This window comes from Gobius niger, assembly GCF_951799975.1.
Source record: "Gobius niger genome assembly, chromosome: 20".
NCBI classification, from domain to species: Eukaryota; Metazoa; Chordata; class Actinopteri; order Gobiiformes; family Gobiidae; genus Gobius; species Gobius niger.
Window position 1 is genome coordinate 1,885,141 of NC_136871.1, and position 20,908 is coordinate 1,906,048.

The 20,908-nt window shown below is 41.1% G+C and overlaps 1 protein-coding gene across 1 annotated transcript in view; it reads left to right on the forward strand.

The window, feature by feature from the left end:
- Positions 1-20,908, forward strand: part of podxl2 (podocalyxin-like 2) — a 47,863-nt gene that overhangs the window by 7,535 nt on the left and 19,420 nt on the right. The window contains exons 2-3 of the mRNA XM_079578391.1: positions 13,293-13,621; positions 18,800-19,118. Of these exons, the coding sequence (XP_079434517.1) occupies positions 13,293-13,621; positions 18,800-19,118 (648 nt within the window). The remainder of the gene's footprint in view (positions 1-13,292; positions 13,622-18,799; positions 19,119-20,908) is intronic.

Sequence of the window (20,908 nt, forward strand, 5' to 3'; positions counted from 1 at the left end):
TGTGTTAAGATGTTTCCTAAAGCCTGAATATGTCTGAAATTTTTGATGACAACCACTTTGATCACAGGTCAGAAGAAACTTTTTGCCAGGATAAAACGCATGCAAAAACTTGAGATGTCGAACCAATTCCTTTACATTACTTAATGTTTGCTTGCATACAAAACACCGAAGACCCATGTTTGAATGCTCTTAGCACAAGACCTTTGATCTCATGTCCTTCACCCTTGGGCTTTCGTGACAAAGCCCAACATCAATGTTGTAGATTGTGGTTTGTACAAATGTGTACATGTTGTTCAGAGCCTGGTCATAAGAGATGCCAAACACATAATGTGTTTTGAAAAGTTCATCAAAGGCTGACAGGGATGACTTAGCCTTGCAAGGAAGGAGTTGTCCATCCACCGCGATGTAGTAGTCATGGATGCCATCTCTTGATAATCCAACTGCCAGGATAAATGGCTGTCTCCCCTTGTCTGCACCAGTCACCTCCTCCAGGCTGCGGCCAGACTATAAAAAAAATAACAAATATTAATATAATTCTTTTTTTAATAAAAAAAAAAAATATATATATATATATATATATATATATATATATATACATATATATATATATATATATATATATATACATATACATTCTTTTTTATGTAATTGGCAACTGAAAATTATGATAAATATGTAGTAAATGTATGATAAAGAAAAATTCTAAATTCAAATGTATAATATATACATTTAATGGGACGACAGTGGTGTCATTTACCAATTGTGACTGTTTACCATTTCCTAGTCCTACAACTTAGGAGTGTGTGCCTACATCAAAACTTAAGAAACTGAGCGTCATTTGTGATGAATGTACACGCATTGGGCACTTTAAGAATTGACTGAGAAAACAGCAGGGTTATTAAAGATGCAGTCAACCTGAAATGCTGTGAGACCAACATTGGTACAAACTTAAGCCACTGACCTTGTGAAACTTCACAACACGATCTACAGCTTCCCGTACACTGATCTTCACAGGTCTCTTTTTCCCACCAGGCGCAGGAGGCAGAAGAAAAACCATCAGCAGCAGGGAGGCCATGTCACTGTCCCAGCCTTAATAATAAACATTTTTACTTAATCACTCATGACTGAACAGTTGAACATGAACAAAATGTGATTGATTGTTAACTTACTCGAAACATCTTCATCTGGGTTCCCCTCAGCAGCATGGATCAGAGACTCAAGCATGGGAGTTTTGGTGATGTTGTTTGCTTCTTGGATAATTTTAGTTTTCAGTGACGTCCCCCACTTTTCCAACAATTTTGACGCGGTCTCATCTCCAAACAGCAGCTGGAAGTCTTGTTGGACCTATGGGAGGAAAAGAAATCACATGGCAGATCAGGATAGATTTTAGACACAGTGACCATTTGTTCCAACTAAACATAACTAAAATATAAAACTCACCAATCCCACTGTGTCAAGGAATCTAGGGAAGACTGTGAACACGGTGCTAGACTTCTCAGGATTATGAATCAGTGTCTGCCTGTACTGGAATGTTTGTTTCATTTTCATGAAGATCTGTTCGGTGTCTGTGCTGTGCTTCAGGAGAGAGATGGCCTCCAAACACTGGTCCCCTTCTAACTGCTCAGCTGTAGCCACCACTCTTTCAACCTCTGGTCCCTTTTCTTTAGTGTTGGTAGAGCTGCTGCTCCTCCTGCCAAGGCTTTGCTCCCTCTGCATGTTTTTTAACTTCCAAGCGATGTACCCCTCATTACTGCTTGCGTCAAAGAAATGTTCCTAAAAAAACAAACAGAACAGGGAAGTTATTTATGACATATTTAAATCTCCTTTTTTTCAACGTTGTTTCAATTTTTCATAAAATGTACTGTCTGAAAATGTCTACTCACATATCCTTTTTGGGAGTAGGGATCTTTAAGTGAAGGGAAAAGTGCAACAATGCCAACAGCGTATCTGGTTCGAACATCCATAGGTGGAGCGCTCCTGAATTGATAATAAACAATCTTAATTTAATTTACTTCACCATTAATATTTCAAATCTCTCAAAATGTTAAACATTTTATTCCTGCCATGTCCCAGCTAAAAAGCGATACAATTACACTGTATTTGCATGACCCATGCCATTATGATACAAATGCACGCAAATCGCATGTTTTCTAGAAATACTGTACATAAAAAGCATAATGCATACCCGTACTTCTCCATCATATCAGCGACGACCATATTGACAAGCTTCCGACGTACTTGATCCGTTATCTTTTTGGACTGGCTGTATTCCTGGAGTATTCTTTCTCCTCCAGTCTTTGATTCCAAAAGCGTTTTGACAAGCTTTAAACAAAAAGTGCAAAAGACAAGTATTCAAAAAAGTCAAATTATCATCCAACTAAACACACAAAGTACACAAAATGCAGAATACAATCTCACCTCTTTCGCCTCTATGGAATTGTCATCAACCCTCAGCCGCTTTGGTGATGTGAAGTAATGATCAGACTCAGATGAGTGTGATGAGAGAGACAGGGTGTCTGTACAGGAAGATGAAGCAGGTGAATCTGAAATGGAGAAAGAAAAACATGGACAATGCTCTTACATAAAGTTGGTGTGTAGTGTACTAAAATATATATTTTTTTTTCTTACCTGGGACTGAGAGGGAATCAACAATTGTCCAAGTCATATTCGGGTTTGCTTCTACAATATCAGCAAACACATCGTCATCAACCTCTGTCCCACTATCATCCATGAGATACACGCTGTTACTGAGAATGCCAAACTTCTCTTTTGCTGAGAAAATACAAATCACAAATATACAACTTTGACTAATAAAAATACCAACGTAGGGACCTAGGACAAAACATACATTTCTATTTTATCAAAAAACGGAAATGATTTTTTATTTAGGTATATACAACTACGGTGCAAATTATAGCTTAGTCATTTTTTTTATATATGGCTGGATAATGTGGAAATATATGTAATCCGATTGTATTCAATAGGAAATAAATTATTGTGGCCTTACTGAGCTGTTACTGCCAGAGGATTGACTGTAAGCCTGTCGTTTAAAAAAAATTAACATAGCAATAATTGTAATAGGATCACTTCCCAACTCACTTCAAGTAAAATCTATGGAGGGGGATCGCTGTGTTGTCACGCTTGAGGCTTTGGTGGGCAACGCAAATGTATTAAGCAGATAATAATAGTTAGTGGGTCAAAACAATGTTCACAAATAGAGCATTGCTTCTGTAAAAAAGATCTGCGCTATAAAAGATCTGGGATCTATTCAAACAGCTCTTCATGCATGGAAAAAATAGCCGTTTGCCCACCATACAAATACACAACAGCTATGCTCCCTATAGTTTCGCATTGCTGGAATTACATGTAATGTGTATATAAAGAAGTAACATGCATAATAATGAAAGGCGCTCTGCTAATGTTTTTTTTTTTTTTTTTACCTTCTTTGATAAATGAAGAAAATGACACTCCATTCATTTTAATGTACTTCTTCTTCCCCTGGTATTCTACTTTGAACATCATTGTGGACGTCTTCCTCGAAAGCAAAAACACAACAATCAATTGCACTGTACATGTGGCTACGAGTGTGTTGTATGTATGTATGTACCTCTTTATATCCTGCGTTAATATAAACATTCACCTGATATTCAACGTCAGCTCTTCTCACGGTTGTTTCTGCTCACCCTGCTCCTCCTGAATGAGGGCAGTGCCAGTCGAAGACGGTGCCTAAAACACACGAAACATCCAGACAGTTTGCAAACATTTTCCGCGGGCTCATTGTCTTCTACACTAGCGCGGCTATGCTAGCAGAGCAAGCACGTATGTTTTCAGTCGCGGTAGTTTGCTGACAACAGATATTTGCAGACTGTGTCCCAGCCCAGAAGTGACAAAATTAAGATTTCCCTACTCCCCGGTAACTAATTACACCAGAGCCACCCGCCCAAATCGCCGTGTGGTTGCATCTTCGACATTTTCAGAGTCAGACACATTCGCACTCACGCTAGCTTAAATGTTGAATCCGAACAAGAAGCATGGAAGGCGGCGTCACTCGCTGTAGGCGTCGGTAGTCCCAGTGAGGACGTTCAAATTCACGATGTTATAACATTAAACCCATCGAGTACAGCTTCCAGTCGCTAAAAGCAGTCCCCGCAGTAGTTTGCAATAAATATTAGCAAAATCTACCGTCACAGTAGATTCTGTTGTAATTTTCGCAAACGTTTGTCAGACAAAGAATGGCACCTTTCGGAATTTATTGCATTCAAACGTTGAAACGTTAAAAAGTTAGAGAATGCAAAGATGAAATAGATTGAGATAGATTGAAAAAAGAATATAAGAGTCAAAACGTTGTTAAAAAAAATGAACTTACCGAGTCCTCCTTGAAGGCGAAGTTCATCGAGGTTTTTTTTGTGTTGGAGATCTGTACGAAAGTCCGCCAGTTTCGCCAAAAGCGTAACGTCCCAGTAGGTGTGGCTTGGTTTGAACAAGACGGCGTGATAAACGTGTTGACGTCAGGATGCGGACCATGGCGACTCAACCTCATATATACACTTCAGGAGTACAGTCAACTCTCAAATCACTTGACACCAACACTGCACCAATTGCAAACACTGTAAAGTGAGACTGATGAAGTACAGAGAGTGTTCAGCACATCTGTTCTACTCCACAGTGTCAGAATTTAATCTGAAAATGACAACTCTGTAAATTTAACACTATTGAATTTGCTGTGTACCTGAGCTGTGACGAGTTCTTTAGGACCTGTCTGATCGTCAGTCACGTAAACACAGCGCAGACGGCGTTAGCATTTAGCCTCTCCCTCTCTCCTCTATAGCTCCAAAACAGGTCAAGATAGAAGCTACCAAGCTCTTCCACGTTTTCCCTATTTAAATATGGTTACGTGAAGTGTTCCACTACAAAGTATAATTACACACAATTAAACAATGTGGATTTTCTAAGCGGATAAAAGGCGGGACTATATTGTAAGGTGTAATAATACCAGGAGGAGTAGTTCGAAATCCGCGCAGTAAAGTGAAGATTACTGCGCGGATTTCAGACGGGTCCTAAAGAACTCGTCAAAGCTCAGGTAAGAACATATCTCAGTACGGAAAAACAGTGGCCTATTCCTTTAATTTGGTGGGATAATGCCTGACATAGGGAGAGGAAGTAGTCCATACTCATTGTCTCTTGGCCCAGTTTGGCTTCAGGACATCTAGCCTCAGACAGTGGGCACCGAACTGCACCGTCTGTAATCCATCTGCGAACAACAAGGCGTGAAATCCAGCGGAGCGTTTTCAGTCGAGCCAGCAGGACTTCTCTGGCGTCGTTCAAGGGAAACCAGAGGACAGAGAGAGTGTGACGTTCGTGACTGAATCGGCTCTTTCTGAACGGCTCCTTGAAAAGATACCACGAGTGAAGGATGTGTTCGACTGTGGCACAAAGGTTTATTTACATGATAGGCTTTTCAAGACTTCAAAAGAATCTCCCTGTAAGTGCACGACAATGTGAGTTTTCTGGCAGAGCATCTGGCATTAAGCTTTCTGCAGGTTTTTGGTTGTGTCATGTATAAAACCTGCAAACCTTGGACTCACTATTTCGAATGACAAAACCTCAGAGCCGTCAGAGCTGCACTTTCTCAGAGAGAAGTAGATATTCTAGCCGCACCCTAAGTCCGCGGGTTTTGGCCGTTTTTCCTCCATAGATATTTATGACACCAGGAAGGCCAAAAAGAAGTCTACGAAGTGCTGACCCACGGGTTATTTGTCTAATTTACGACTAAACGGCTCCAACCCAGGTCTGAACTTAGGCTGAATCCTACAAACATCCTCTCCTGTGTCGCTCCTGGACGCTGCTCGCTGATCCGCTCATCCAGGGCCGGACTGGGACTGAAAACAGCCCTGGACTCTGACCAGCCTGGTCCAAATGAGCGTAAATGTGACACTTACACAAATATATATTTTAACCTCTTACCCCCCGCCTAAACCAAATGCATTCTGTCCTCTTTTGAAAGCTAAGACCCACAAAACTGACCTTTTTCCTCTCACTGCTGCTGTGTTGTGTCACCTTTTGTATGTTTTTTTTTCTTTTTCTGTTTTTTTCGTTTTTGTCACATTTTTGTCACATTTTTGTTGAGTTTTTGTCACATTTTTGTTGAGTTTTTGTCACATTTTTGTTGAGTTTTTGTTGAGTTTTTGTCACATTTTTGTCACATTTTTGTTGAGTTTTTGTCACTTTTTTGTTGAGTTTTTGTCACTTTTTTGTCACATTTTTGTTGAGTTTTTGTTGAGTTTTTGTCACTTTTTTGTCACATTTTTGTTGAGTTTTTGTTGAGTTTTTGTCACATTTTTGTCACATTTTTTGTTGAGTTTTTGTCACTTTTTTGTTGAGTTTTTGTCACTTTTTTGTCACATTTTTGTTGAGTTTTTGTCACATTTTTGTTGAGTTTTTGTCACATTTTTGTCACATTTTTGTTGAGTTTTTGTCACATTTTTGTCACATTTTTGTTGAGTTTTTGTCACATTTTTGTTGAGTTTTTGTCACATTTTTGTCACATTTTTGTTGAGTTTTTGTCACATTTTTGTTGAGTTTTTGTCACATTTTTGTCACATTTTTGTTGAATTTTTGTCACTTTTTTGTTGAGTTTTTGTCACATTTTTGTTGAATTTTTGTCACATTTTTGTCACATTTTTGTCACTTTTTTGTCACTTTTTTGTTGAATTTTTGTCACTTTTTTGTTGAATTTTTGTCACTTTTTTGTTGAGTTTTTGTCACATTTTTGTCACATTTTTGTCACATTTTTGTCACATTTTTGTCACTTTTTTGTTGAGTTTTTGTCACTTTTTTGTGGAATTTTTGTCGCATTTTTGTTGAATTTTTGTCACTTTTTTGTGGAATTTTTGTCGCATTTTTGTTGAATTTTTGTCACTTTTTTTGTTGAGTTTTTGTCGCATTCTTGTTGAAAATGAATTTTTTTTTATTTTTTCAAAATTGTTTTCCCCCTTAACTGTTTTCAAAAATGACCATATATGGGCGATTCCAGAGATGCGTCTGTATCTATAGGCGTAGGGGACAGGGCTGTCACAATAATTACTATATCGACTTATAGTTCAATTAGGCTGATTATTTATCGTCCGTACTTTTATCTGCATTTTCCCCCCATTTTTCTAATGTAGTACTTTAGTTTTTACCCAAAGTACATTGTGTCTTATTGTATTTCATGCTAATTATGGGATTTTTTCTAGGATTAAGTGCTTTTCAAACAAAACTTTATAAGGTCTTCAATAATATCGTTTATTGCGATCGTTTCCTGCTTCAACACTTCAGATTGTGTTGTCGTGACAGGCCTTTATATCCGAGTTGTTTTAACGGAAACAGAGGGAGGACAGGGAAGGGAGAGAGTTCAGCGTCCTGTCAGCCTGGTCGTTGCACTTCAGTCGGATGGACCTGGCCCGGACGCTCCGCCGTGACGTCTCCTCCCTGAAGGCCGGCAGCACAATGACGAGAGAGAGACTGTGAAAGAAGTCAAAGATGTTGCAGTTTATTCAAAAGAGCTACAGATGGAAGTGAAAATATGAAAGGATGTGATAAAAGGCTGTTCAGTAAACACTAGTTCAGAGTCGGAAAGTCTTCATAACCTTTCCTTCAATGTGTCTGGTCTTCCAAGGCTGCCTTTTGTCCCGTTTGTTTGCTCTTGAAATGAAAACACTGTGGTTTCTCTTCGATGTCTGTCTGCTGCTGCCGAGTGTCTGCTTCCTCCACAAGAACCACGGACACATTTAAAGGTGCCCGGACTCAGTTTGAAAGTCAGGCTCGTCGCTGTGGACCTAAAGCACTGACCACTCTGCCAATCAGGGTTCTGTTATAGTTGTTTTATTACTTTATTTCTGCACAAATATCTCTTGGCTCATTGGTGTGTGCGGTGACTAAACAGCACAGTTATTGTTAAAGACAGACAAGGCTGAACTCTAAATGCAGTGAAATGTTTTAGTCACTTTCAGTTAATAAAGCTGCATAAAAATCTTATTAAAATGAGTGAGTTGAGAACGTTAGCTGAATGGTAAATTAAACGGAACAGTAAATAAGCTTCTGCATGTAAAAGAAATTGGCAATAATGGAGTATAATGGATAGAGCCAGGTTTAATCGCCCATATATGGTCATGTTTGAAAACAGTTAAGGGGGAAAACAATTTTGAGAAAAATCTAAACTTTCTGTAATTATTCCAATTTTTTTTTAATAAATGCTGAATTATGAATATAGTTTCTACTAAATAAAGATACAAAGACATGGAGAGGAGCAAAGTGGTTCAACAGCCCATAAATACATTTAAAAAAAACGGAGAATGCTACATGTTAATATCGTGCTAACGATAGCTAGCGATAGCTACGACTGTCGTTTTTTCCCTTCTGCAGAACAATCTGCTGTGAGAAAATATCCATATGGGCCCGATTTACTCTTGACTTTATTTGTATGTGATAAATAAGTTCATATTCCACCAGAAAATGGTAACCTGGCTAACGCCGTGCTGCTGTGAGCGCTCGAATCATTTCGAACTGCACAACAGCCTGGAGACCATGGCTGAAATTTCGCGTGGATTTGGGACCAACAATCACAGAGCGAGGAGGGACGGCAAGATGTTTATTTACAGATAAAAAAAAAAAAAAGTTTATTTACGGATCAAACATGACAGCAGCAGACGCGACGCTATTTTTCGATCGAGCTTTAGACTTTGTTCTAAATAGTTTAGCTCGAAGGTTTACAGCGGGTACGTCATACGTCATCTCATACGATGATACGATTGGCCATGGCTACGTGCAGACGCATAGACGTCTAGACGTTCGTAGCGCCCCGTAAACCACACCTCTCCTACGAGAAAATGAATTGGTGGTCCCTAGACTGAATATCACTTGTGATTTTAGTCTGGCGTTAGCCAGTTGAAGAAAATGGCTAAAAAGTGAAAAATTGTGTTTCCCAAGATATTCTGTTTCCCCCTTGGTGAGGCCACGCCCCCTTCTATGACGAGATGCGTCTGTATCTATATTGCGATACATGTCATTATAATGAACTGCGATGCCCTGAATGCACTGAGTTTTCAAAAGTTATTTTTAATATAAATCAGACATTGAGTAAAAGTTATTAAAAACTGCCGACACATTTTAAAGCAGCACTAAGTAACGTGTTTACCTTAATAAATCCTTATCCCTGTGGGGGTGATACAAGTGTTTATGGGAGGATTGGAGGGTCTTTCATCTCCCCCTGGTGTCTCTGACCAGAAAACCACACTTGCAACTTTGCAGCCTCCGGGTTGTAGGCCCCAATACACTATAATGGAATCATGAAGAAGAAGCTAACAGGCTAACGGGCAAAGCTAACTGCGGGCTGAGATGAGTATCAAAAGTGTTGCTGTACATGGTGTCCGATCAGTGAGAACAGTAACTAATTAGGCAAGTTTATTTGTAGAGCACAATTCATACACAAGGCAATTCAAAGTTCTTCAGTTGCATAAATACAAGAAAACAAATACAATCAATTAAAACATCAACATAGAATTAATCAATTACAGTAAGAGGCAAGAGTGTAGATAAAATACTTTCAGTCATATGCATTTTTAAGTCTTGTTTTAACTTGCTCTGTCTAATTAGAAATGGATTACTGTTATCGGATTACTTTTTTTAGTAACTACTTGACTTGACTTGGAAGTTTTGTGTCTATGTCATTGCCACATTGTGAGAAAAAGGCCTTGGAATTTACAGTTTCCCATTTAAACCTCCCATGGGGGAAACTGTCTGAGTGCAATAATCTTACGTTACAGCCTCGATCTGTGTCCAAGTGAATGTCTGTTAAATAAGGCGAGACGCTGCAGGTGAATAGGGAAAAATGTATATTTACAGATATCAATTTGAAACTTTTTCTGTCGATCACTGGCATAAATGTGAGAAAAATAACACAATGCAAGTTTTCTGTCATTTTATCTTTTCATATAAGAACAAGGTGTTTTATGCCTAAAAATGCCCCTTTTTGGCGACGAAATCTGAATAATGGACAGAGCTACATTCAAATGTATGGTTTCATTTTATTGATGAATGAGTTGCCAAGACTTTCTCAGAGCGGATTTAGGATTTCTTGTTTAGTTTTAAAATAAGCTGTTTTTTAGTGGAAAAATGTGGAAAAATTTAATTTTCACCTTATTTTTTGACATTCAAAACTCAATAAATGGGGCTTAAGGGATTAAATAATAAAAAATCCCTCTGAAAAAATCTTCCAAATATTGTTCAGTCCAAGGCTGGAAAATGTGAAGTCTTTAGGTCCGACTGACGTGGACATAGTGTCGCCACAATGACAGAAACATGTGTTTGGAGAAAAAGGCCCTTGAAATTGTGTTCTCCCATATAAGTCTATGGGGGAACATTGAATCAGCGCCATATTTAAACATGTTATTGTGAAGATTAGGCATATTTTCTGTTTCCGGGTGAAAGCTTGTATGTTCAGAGACAGATTTGGCCCAAAACCTGAAAACTGAAAGAATTGAGTTTTGCCTGAGTGTCTCCCCTTAAGGAGCAAATTTAAGTGTCTCCTTTGGTCTTTGTGAGCTGAATCCTCCTGGTGAACATGTCCCACCTCTCAGTCTGCTGATGTCATGGCCTGTAACACGCTGACATGTGGGCCTCGTGCAGTAATCTGCTCAGTCAGCTCTCGGGTCAACACGGCCCATCTGTGGTCCCAGACAGCACTGCGGCATGCTGGGAGCTCCGGGTCCGCATGGCAACAGGTGTTCAGCATGACTGGACACTTTCAGCTGTCTCGATGATTCAGGACCAGAATGAACAGGGATTTTTAACTATCTTCCTCAAGCCAACTGGAGTGGTGCAGATTGCTTGAATAAATTACTACTTCCACTTAAAGAGTCAGTAAGTCTTGACGGCTAATGTTTGATAAATAAACTCCAACGAGCCGTGATGGAGAAACTAAACAGAACAATCTCAGCTGCTTATAGGGCAGTTCATAAGTAAACTGTGCAGCTACTTTAAGAATGGCTCTTGCTCTTTCAAAGTTACTGTATATTTTCTTGTCAATATGGATCATTTATCAGAAAAAACAGGGATGTTGCTTTTAGTGAAATTCAGGCTTGAACCGGCCCTGGCTGCAAATAAAAGGTTTGTAGAGCTTAAAGGGACTATACGGAGTTTATTAAATTATGTATTTTCCTCCCCCTATATGTTCCAGCCATGTCCTAATGTGTAGAAAGAGCCCAGACCTGTTCACCACAACTGCCTCTAAAATCCTGCTCTGTCTCTCAGCTGAACGATTAATCGCATTTGCGATTTTATCGTGATATTACACACCGCAATTTCTAAATCACAGAGACACGCAATTTCAGCCCATGCAGCTGACGCCGCTGCCCATAGAAGTGAGTGTAGCGGCGAGAGACGCCACTGCCGCCCGGCTCCACCGCCTGCTTTTGTTTACTTCTCCGTCTACTTAAGGTGCGGTAGATCGTGGATGTACTGGGAAAATATCAGCCACCGCTCAGGACTATAATTGACTAAATTCATGACTAATGTAGTCGACTTTGCATTGATAATATTGATTATAATCATATTTAATGTTGTTCCTCTGCTTCATGTTTCTGCTCCACATGAACAAAGCTCAGAGCTGATCCTTTAAACATGATCTGAGGCTCTTTCAGACGCTCAATACAAGTTTGGATGATTTTAGTCTCTCCTTTTCATTTTTATTTAGTCTGATTTTAGTCGACTCAAATATCTGGACATTTTAGTCACAGTTTTAGTCTCATGAGAAACTTTTAATTTAGTTTTAGTCCAATTTTAGTCGTCAAGAATATCACTTTGACTAAAATTAAGACTAAATATTTTAGTCGACGAAATTAACACTGCTCCACAGATGAAGCTGAGCCTGAGCTGCTTGTTGAGAATCTTTTGCAGCTCACTTTTCGAGGCTTATGTTTGGGAATGTTTTGGATAAAGATAAGAACTTTTCTCACAACCACTGACTAAAACACAAGAGCAAATAAAAAGAAATTATTAAGGCTGTTTGCAATAAAATAATTAATTTTAAGCTTATTGGAAATGATGTGGCTAAATGACTATGTGACTATTTTGAATTATATTCATGTGATTATAAAGGACTTAAGAGTGAGTAATACTTTATTAAATCAGTTGTAAATATTTAATTGTATTGCAACAAAAAGTTATTAGCGGAAAATCGCAATAAAATCGAAATCGCAATATTGATTTTTTGCAAAATCGTTCAGCTCTACTGTCACTCATAAAGGTGCTACTTCGGGTCTGAAGTGCCGTCATGCACGAGCTTAATATAGAAGCTGCAGTTACACGTATGACCTGAGGTGGCAGTAGTGAGTATAAAATGACCAACTTGCATTTAGCCCCTTTAAAGACTGTCTCGTACATGCGGCTACTGCCAGTTAGCATCCCGTGGTTAGCACTCTGGACTCACACAAAAAATCCCTGGAGGCTTTCCAGATTAATACTGGGGAAACCAGACACTGGATGAACATTTATTTATTTATTTATTTTTATTTTTTATTAATTGGTTTATTTGGGACCACCTAGCTGTGAAGCAAGAGTCCTAACTGCTGTGCTCCCAGGGGCGGACTGGCCATATGTCCGTTCTGGAAGAGCACAGAAGGGCCACTGGCTCTAGGGCCACCGGTCTGGCCTTTCCATTTTCTCCTCTCATCCCCCGCCTTAACCGAGCTTTACCCAAATCTAAAAGCTTAAAAGAAAAGAATCAAAATAGAGACGAAAATGAGGATGAAAACGGAACAAAAATGTGCCGGGAAAGCAACAAAAAACCCACAAAAAAGAGACGAAAACACAACAAAGCAATGGAAAAAAGCTACAAAAAACCCACAAAAACACAACACAAAAGTGAACAAAAACATGACCAAAATGTGGTGACAACATGACAAAAAGTTTCAATCACTTTTGTAAGTCTTAGCTTTCCAATCAGGCATTACACTGTTGCTCTTCAGTCAAGAAGCTTTTAGATTTGGGTAAAGCCGAACCTGAGAAAATGCACTCGGTTAAGGGTTAAATATGTATTTGTGGAAGTGTCGCATTTACGCTAGTTTGGGCCAGGCTGGTCCAGAGTCCAGGGCTGTTTTTCAGTCCCAGTCCAGCCCCTCTGTGCCACCGTGCCCTAACATGCAAACTCCGCACAGAAAAGCCGCACGCAGTCTGGGACTCGAACCAAGGACCTGCATCAGTGTCTTGCTCGTTCTGAAATGTATAACTCTCCTGTTCTGTTCTGTCGCCCACAGCTCTCGTGTGCAGCAGCGACGCCTTCCGACTGGCCCACTCTCAGCGGCTCGTCCCCCTCAGCTTCGGCGGGTCGGGTCTGGACCAGGACCAGGTGCAGGTCTATCCCCAGTTCGTCCAGGAGCTGGTCCGAGTCCGGCGGCAGGTGGCCCAGGAGCTGGTCCGGGTCCAGCCTCACCTGGTGCACGACATGGGATGGCCCCAAATATACGAGAGCGCGAGGACCGAAGCTAAAGCCGAGAGCAACGCCACGAGTCCTAAAGAGACCCACCGGAACCCGCCGCCTCACAGGGTCTTAGACGACAACCTCGGGGTCCAGGACGAGATGGAGGTGAGGAGTCCGAGACACGACTGAACTCGACTTTCAATTCTTTTATCACATTCATTATGTCTTCTTGAGTAATAAACTTTAGGTTTTTGGTTTCTTTTTGGAAGACACTCGGTAAAAACAAACAAATAAAACATGTACATGAGGCCAGAATGAATGAATGAGAGAGTGAGTGGTTGGTGGAGGGGCTGATGGCGCAGATAAATCAAATCAAATCAAAACAACTTTATTCATCCCAATGGGCAGTTCTGTTCGCTGCTCTCTGGTCATAAAAAACAGTAAATGGAGACACATACGACCATATACAGACGTCATGAACTGAAAGAGCATCAAGACACAAGGGGATCAGGAAAAATGAGGGGAAAAAAGAGCAAGATAAACTCTGCCTTCCTAGATGTTGTCATTTAAGTTTCTGACAGCAGTCGGAATGAAGGATTTTGAGAAGCAGTTTCTTTTCTGTTGGGGGACGACATATCGAGGCATCAGAGTAAAGTGCGACCGCAAGACATGGGAGTCTTTTGGACGACTCTTTTCTTCCAGAGTGAGGCGAGGTCTTCAAAACGCACACCAGGAATCTGACTCCACACTTTGACAATGTGGTTCAGACTGTTCTTGTTTTCCACAGACCGGCGTCAAACCAGCAAATAAAAGAAAAGGTTCAGACACTTTCAATAAAACAATGATAAAAGTTACTTAAAATATTTGCTGCTGCATTAAAAGAGTTCAGTTTCCTCGTCAGGTGAACTCGCTGATGTCCACGTTTGACACTTTGCTCTGTGTCTTTATCAAATCGTAGAGAGGAATCAAAAACAGTCCCCGAGTGCTTAACCCCTTAACTCCCACCTGAACCGAGCACATTTTCTCCAGTTTGGCTTTACCCCAATCCAAAAGCTTCTGGAAAAAAGGGGTGAAAATAGCAACAGAACTGAGATGAAAACAAGGATCGAAATGTAACAAAAAAGTGAGAAAACATTGACAAAAAAGTGACAAAAAATTGACGAAAAAATGACAAAAATGTGACAAAAAATGACCCAAAAAAAAGACAAAAAGTAATAAAAATTTGATAGAAAAAAAATGACAAAAATGTGACAAAATGTGACAAGAAATTAACAAGAAATTGACGAAAAAATGACAAAAATATGACAAAAAAATGACAAAAAAATGACAAAAATGTGATAAAAATTTAAAAAAAAGTGAGGAAAAATTGATGAAAAAGTGGCAAAAATGTCACAAGAAATTGACAAAAAAAATGACAAAAAGTAATAAAAATTGTATAGAAAGAAAATGACAAAAATGTGATAAAAATTTGACAAAAAAGTGAGGAAAAATTGACGAAAAATTGACAAAAAAATGACAAAAAGGGACAAAAATGTGACAAAATGTGATAAAAAATCGACGAAACAAAGGACAAAAAAATTACAAAAATTTGACAAAAAATGACCCAAAAAAGTTACAAAAATGTGAAAGAAAAAAGTTACAAAAATGAGTTGAATTCCCAACAAAAGATTGATGGAAAAATAGAAAGTGATGACGTGAGGAAAAAGATCCTCTCGGTTCAGGCGGGAGTTAAGAGGTTAAAAGAGTCGACATTTTCCACCTCCTCCCCGTGGATAAAGCTCGGTTTGGGGCTCTCTGGATTCCTCCTAAAGTCAACAACAAGCTCTTTAGTTTTTGTCACATTTAAGTCCAGAAAGTCGTCATCGCACCCCTGGATGAAGGCAGGCAGAGCCGGACCGTGATCAGAGTCTGCTCCTCCTGCAAAAGGGTCAGTAGTGCCGTATCATCGGAGAATTTAACAATGTAACTGCTCTCATGGACAGACCTGCAGCTGTCTGTGTACATGATATAGAGCAATGGTGACAGTCGACCCCAGTGGCTGAGGCCGTCTCTCGGGTAAAAGCTCAGCACCACCGAGCGTTGAATGAACTACGACTATGGCGCTTTTAGAAAACTTGAGAACCCAGGCTTGAAAAGCGCAATTTAAGTGTAAAACATTGTTACTATTATTATTATTATTAAGCATTGATCAGAGCTGGGACTAAACCACCAACATTATAATTTTCATTTATTTGATCAAGGACGATGCACAGAGTATGAAACATGGACGTGGCACCGCTAACGCTGATGAAGCCTGATAACGGTCATGGACTTTACGTTTTTTGACTTTTTAAAGAGTAACTAAACACCAAATCCACTTTTCTTTGCTGATAAACGGTCTAAATGGTTGTTGAATAGAGTTAGCTACATGTCCCAGTCAATATGTTGACATTTGGGGCAAACTTGTTCAAAATCTCACTTTTGTGTCTAAAACCGCAGGGTTAGCGCCTCTACTGGTTTCACGCAGCAACTGCATTTGATATTTTGTGGTTGGAGGAGAGTGTGTCCACGGCGTCCACAAAACGTCATCAGTTCTGCCCGTGGTTCTGCCTCTGTGCCTCTGTGGCCCCGCCCACACACGCCTCTGTGGCCCCGCCCACACACGCCTCTGTGGCCCCGCCCACACACACCTCCGCCTCCGTCACGTAGCAACCAGGACACGCGTCGCGCAGTCAAACCAGTAGATGGCGCCCCTGCGATGCTCACACTTCGGCTGAGGTGGTGTAGAGGAATAAATCCCTTAGAAAAGCGACTGTGCGATGCTCTCTCTCTGTTCGCAGTCACTGACAGCGAGCGAGTCTCTACCAGCGGCCATCTTTATTTGTGTGTTTGTAAGATAGTTGCTACTAGTGATGCGCGGGTTGCGGGTTCCACCGTCGTCTTTACAGCAGGTTTTTGGCGTAAATATACGTCGGATTTTCATAAAACAAGCAGCGTTTTGCAGCTTGTGATCCAGAGAACGCTTTTGTGCAGCTCATGTCTCCTGTTTTCCACCGTATGTGCGACTGTGTGTGACTTTGCGTTAGGCCGACCTCTGCTCTTCCTCTCTCCCTCTTGCCCAGCGCGAGAGCGATGACACGCCGGTGCTGTTCATACGGATCATATTGTAAAAATAGAACAACGTTGCGGGCGGGCTGGGTCGGGTTAGAACCTGCTCCAAATGCGGGACCCGCGGGTTGAAAAAAACCCTGACCCGCATCACTAGTTGCTACATCAAGCAATCACAAGTCATGAGATGCACCAACTCTCCTACGAAAAAATCAACCTTGCGCACAGTGGTGACACCGGTAACAGCAGTCTGTCAGTCCTGTCAGATCTAGGGGCGTGGTCTGAGACTGTCAACAGAGCAGACCCCGCCCACACACTCACGCCCCTCGTCTCCCCCAAAGCCTCCGAGACCACCCCTTTCTCAGCAATTTTTGACTTCTGTTTGTGGGTGGGGAAAGGCTCTGCCACGCCCGTTTAGTTGCACTTTAAGTCATAATTGAACACAGGTTTGTCAGTCTGACCTCCACGTGTTTGTCTTAAAACATTGTCAGTGTTTTTCCCTTTTACTCTTCTTTAGTTTGTTTCCACCCTATTCTTAGAGCTGGCTCCAAAAACCTCGTCTAAACTGCTAGCATGAGCTTGAACGCTAGCACGGTCGCACCCTCACTTAGATAAGATAAGATGATACTTTATTGATCTCACAGATGGAGAAATTGCATTCGATGAGAGAGTCCATTAGTCCACTGTAATTCCACAGTCTATGGTTGTGATATTGAAAGTCGACTTTAGTTTTTTGGTTTCTTTTTGAAAGACACTCGGTAAAAACAAACAAAGCTGTTCAAATACCTTTCGCGTTTCGACGGACAAGGAACTCCTTCCGTCTTGGTCAGAGGCGTCTCCTGTCGTGCCTGATGCGTCTCTTATTGGGATGTTGTTCTTCCAGGCCTGGCCACACTGACATGAGCAATAAACCTGTCAGTGTGGCCACGCTCATGCTAGCAGTTTAGACGAGGTTTTTGGAGCCAGCTCTAAGAATAGGGTGGAAACAAACAAAAGAAGAGTAAAAAGGAAAACATTGAGAATGTGTTAAGACAAACACGTGGACGTCAGACTCACAAACCTGTGTTCAATTATGACTTAAAGAGTCAAAAACGTAAAGTCCATGACCGCGATCAGGCTTCATCAGCGTTAGCGGCGCCTCCTCCATGTTTTTCACACTCTGTGGGCTTTATGTTTATGTGCATTGTCCTTGATCAAATAAATAAAAATTGAAATGTTGGTGGTTTAGTCCCAGCTCTGATCAATGCTTAATAATAATAATAATAGTAACAATGTTTTACACTTAAATTGCACTTTTCAAGCCTGGGTTCTCAAGTTTTCTAAAAGCTCCATAGTCATAGTTCATTCAACGCTCGGTGGTGCTGAGCTTTTACCCGAGAGACGGCCTCAGCCACTGGGGTCGACTGTCTGCGCCATCAGCCCCTCCACCAACCACTCACTCTCTCATTCATTCATTCATTCATTCATTCTGGCCTCATGTACATGTTTTTAGTAGGAGAACGTGCAAACTCCACACAGAAAGGTCCCAGGGATCGAACCCAGGACTAGCTGTGAAGCACCACCGTGTCGTCCTGGTGTGTGTTTTCTGGAGTGCAAACTGATGAGGCTTAGTCTCATTAAGCAGCTGAAGTGCCAATGCTGGATTTACCAGCTTTTACAATCATTACTTTTGTTTTACATTGAGTTTATTAAAGAGGGGGTGTTCTGCTTTTGTCAGTCCCACAGCACCAGTCTATATCACACTACAATGATGACAAACCTTCTGTTGGTCTGTAAATGCAGTAAATTAGAATAACTGCCTTGTATAAAATGTCTCTCTCAAAATGGCTGTAGTGAATGTCTTGAAATAGGCCTCTGTCTCTTTAAGAACCTCTGAGCCTTTAGACACGCCCCCTCCACACGCTGTCTGTGGCATCAGTGGGGAGGGGGTTCTGCTGAGGAGCAGTGGTTGGTTACTCGGCTGGTGACCAAAGCTCGGAGGCGTCTCCAGGAGGTGGGGGCGTTCCTAGGAGGACTCAGGCAAACCTATCCCTAAAATGGCCGCCATCAGAGTTTTTACAGATGACTCAGAAATACGTGAATGTGCCAAGGCAACACTTCAGCCATGTTTTTAATGAGGGAGTGACAGAATAACAGGATGGAAAGCTGGAAAAAGTCCATTTTACATAATACCCCCCTTTAAGATAATGCCAGTGACAGTATTATCACTCTTTTCAAAACTTTTCAAAACCTCATGACGTTCTCTTCCTCCTCCAGCGAATGGTCCACATCGCTGTGCCCCAAGACCCAGACGACTACCAGGGCCAGACTGACCCCGCTGACCCAGAGACGGAGCTCACGGCGGGGCCCGGAGCCGGCGACACCTCCCTGGAGGCTTCAGGCTTCTACGGGACGGACACAGAGGATCGAGAGAGGGGCGACGAGGGGGGAGAGGACAGAGAGAGGAGAGGGGGAGACGAGTGGGAGGGACAGACCACAGCGGGGCAGGACGGAGGAGAGGAGAGGGCACACGGGGTCCACTTCCTGGATGATCTGGACTCCAACCACACAACGCCAGACCTGGACGCGCTCATTGGTTTGTATAGATTTCTGACTATTTAATTAGATAAATAATAAATACATGTGTCAATACTAGGGCTGGGGATCAATACATTTGTTCCTGATGTCGGTGCTATAATAATATTTACGATACCGATACCTGAACAATACCTTTTCTGATGCCTATACAATACAGCATCTTTCATCTATTCATCTAAATCAGGGGTGCCCAAAGTGGGGCCCGCGAACAATTCTATTGGCCCGCCAGAGAGTGACCTACTTTTGCACAGTGTAATGTGGTTAACACTAACTCTCTTCCCATTCATTCTCAGTGGTAAATATGGATGTAGTACACTTTTTGACCACTAGCGTCAAATTGGGGGCGCTGTTTCACTCCTTTCGAAAAGTTAAGGAAACACTGTAGTGATGTCTAGGTTTTTATCAGAGCCTTGTAGCATCAACTTTCCCAGTTTTCCAACTTTTATTTCAAAGGTTGTTGACGTCAACAAAGGTACATGTTAAAAAATGACTTATAAAATAATTTATGCTGACCTGACACTCTCAAAATGATCTGATGTGGCATTTTCTCTGAGTTACTAAATGAACCAGGTAAAGTCACTGTAGGTGCTGCAGATACAGGTGTTGTTGTTGTTTACATTTTGCACTATATTTCTACAGTTGTTGATTTTGTTCAACTAAAACTAGGATTTTGCCATAGTTAACATTTGTATTAATGTAACATGTTATTTGCATAGATAGAATCAAATGCACAAGTATACCGAAAGTGAAATAATATAATAATAATAACATTATTATTTGCAGTTATATGTGTTTCACGCTTGATATCGCCGTGTTTGGCCCGCGACCCACAGGAACTTTTTCATTTTGGCCTCGGAGACAAAAAGTTTGGGCCCCCCTGATCTGAATAACATTTATTCCATAAAATAAATGTTTTTTATACTGTCCTGGACGAACAGGCATCAAAACAGCTAAATACTTACATTTTGACCCCCGTAGCAGCTAAACCTTTTTGTTCCGATATCATATTGTTTTAGCCTGATAAACCACACCCACTTCTTTCTGTGTGGAGGCTGGGGCCGAGGCCGAACCAATCACGACCGTCACAGAGAAACGGCTTAGGTCACGTCACTCGCTGCACCACTGTGTCGTTACTTCAATTAACATTAACATTCGCCAAAACTAATGATGGATGAAGTAGTCGGTCTCTGCGTGAGTTTATATTCACTTCATATTTTGTAATTGGACACAGCTGTCGTCACGTCTGCTAATGGCTACTTGGTTCATTTCACTGACAATCTGCGTTAGGCCCTCCCGTTCTAACTGCTCTGCTCTGTGACCAAACTCATTCCCGAGTATGGCAGAGCCAGGCAGATATTGTTTAGCAGTGCCCTTGTCAAAACGTTTGTTTTCAAATAGCCATGAAAGTCCCGGCCCCAGGAAGGACAACACGGTACATATGTTTAGTCGTAAAGGGAATAGTCCTTAGATTCAAACTGTGGTGTTGTGAGGCGAGAGCGCGAACGACTAAACCTCAGAAAAGGAACTATATCGTCCTCAGTTTGGAGAGAGATTTTTTATTTTTTTTTATTTGATAGGGACAATGCATATTGATGAACAGTTGCACATGAGCTCTGTAAATATGCCAGATTATAGCGGGGATGCTAGTTTCCATCTGTCGTCCCTCGGCAGGCAGCACATACACAATTTACAATTAACATAATGTGACAACAATAAATGCAGCAACAACTAAAAGTGTCACAGGCCTGGTTTTCCTTTAGCCACAGTTTAAAACGGGCTTTAAAAGTC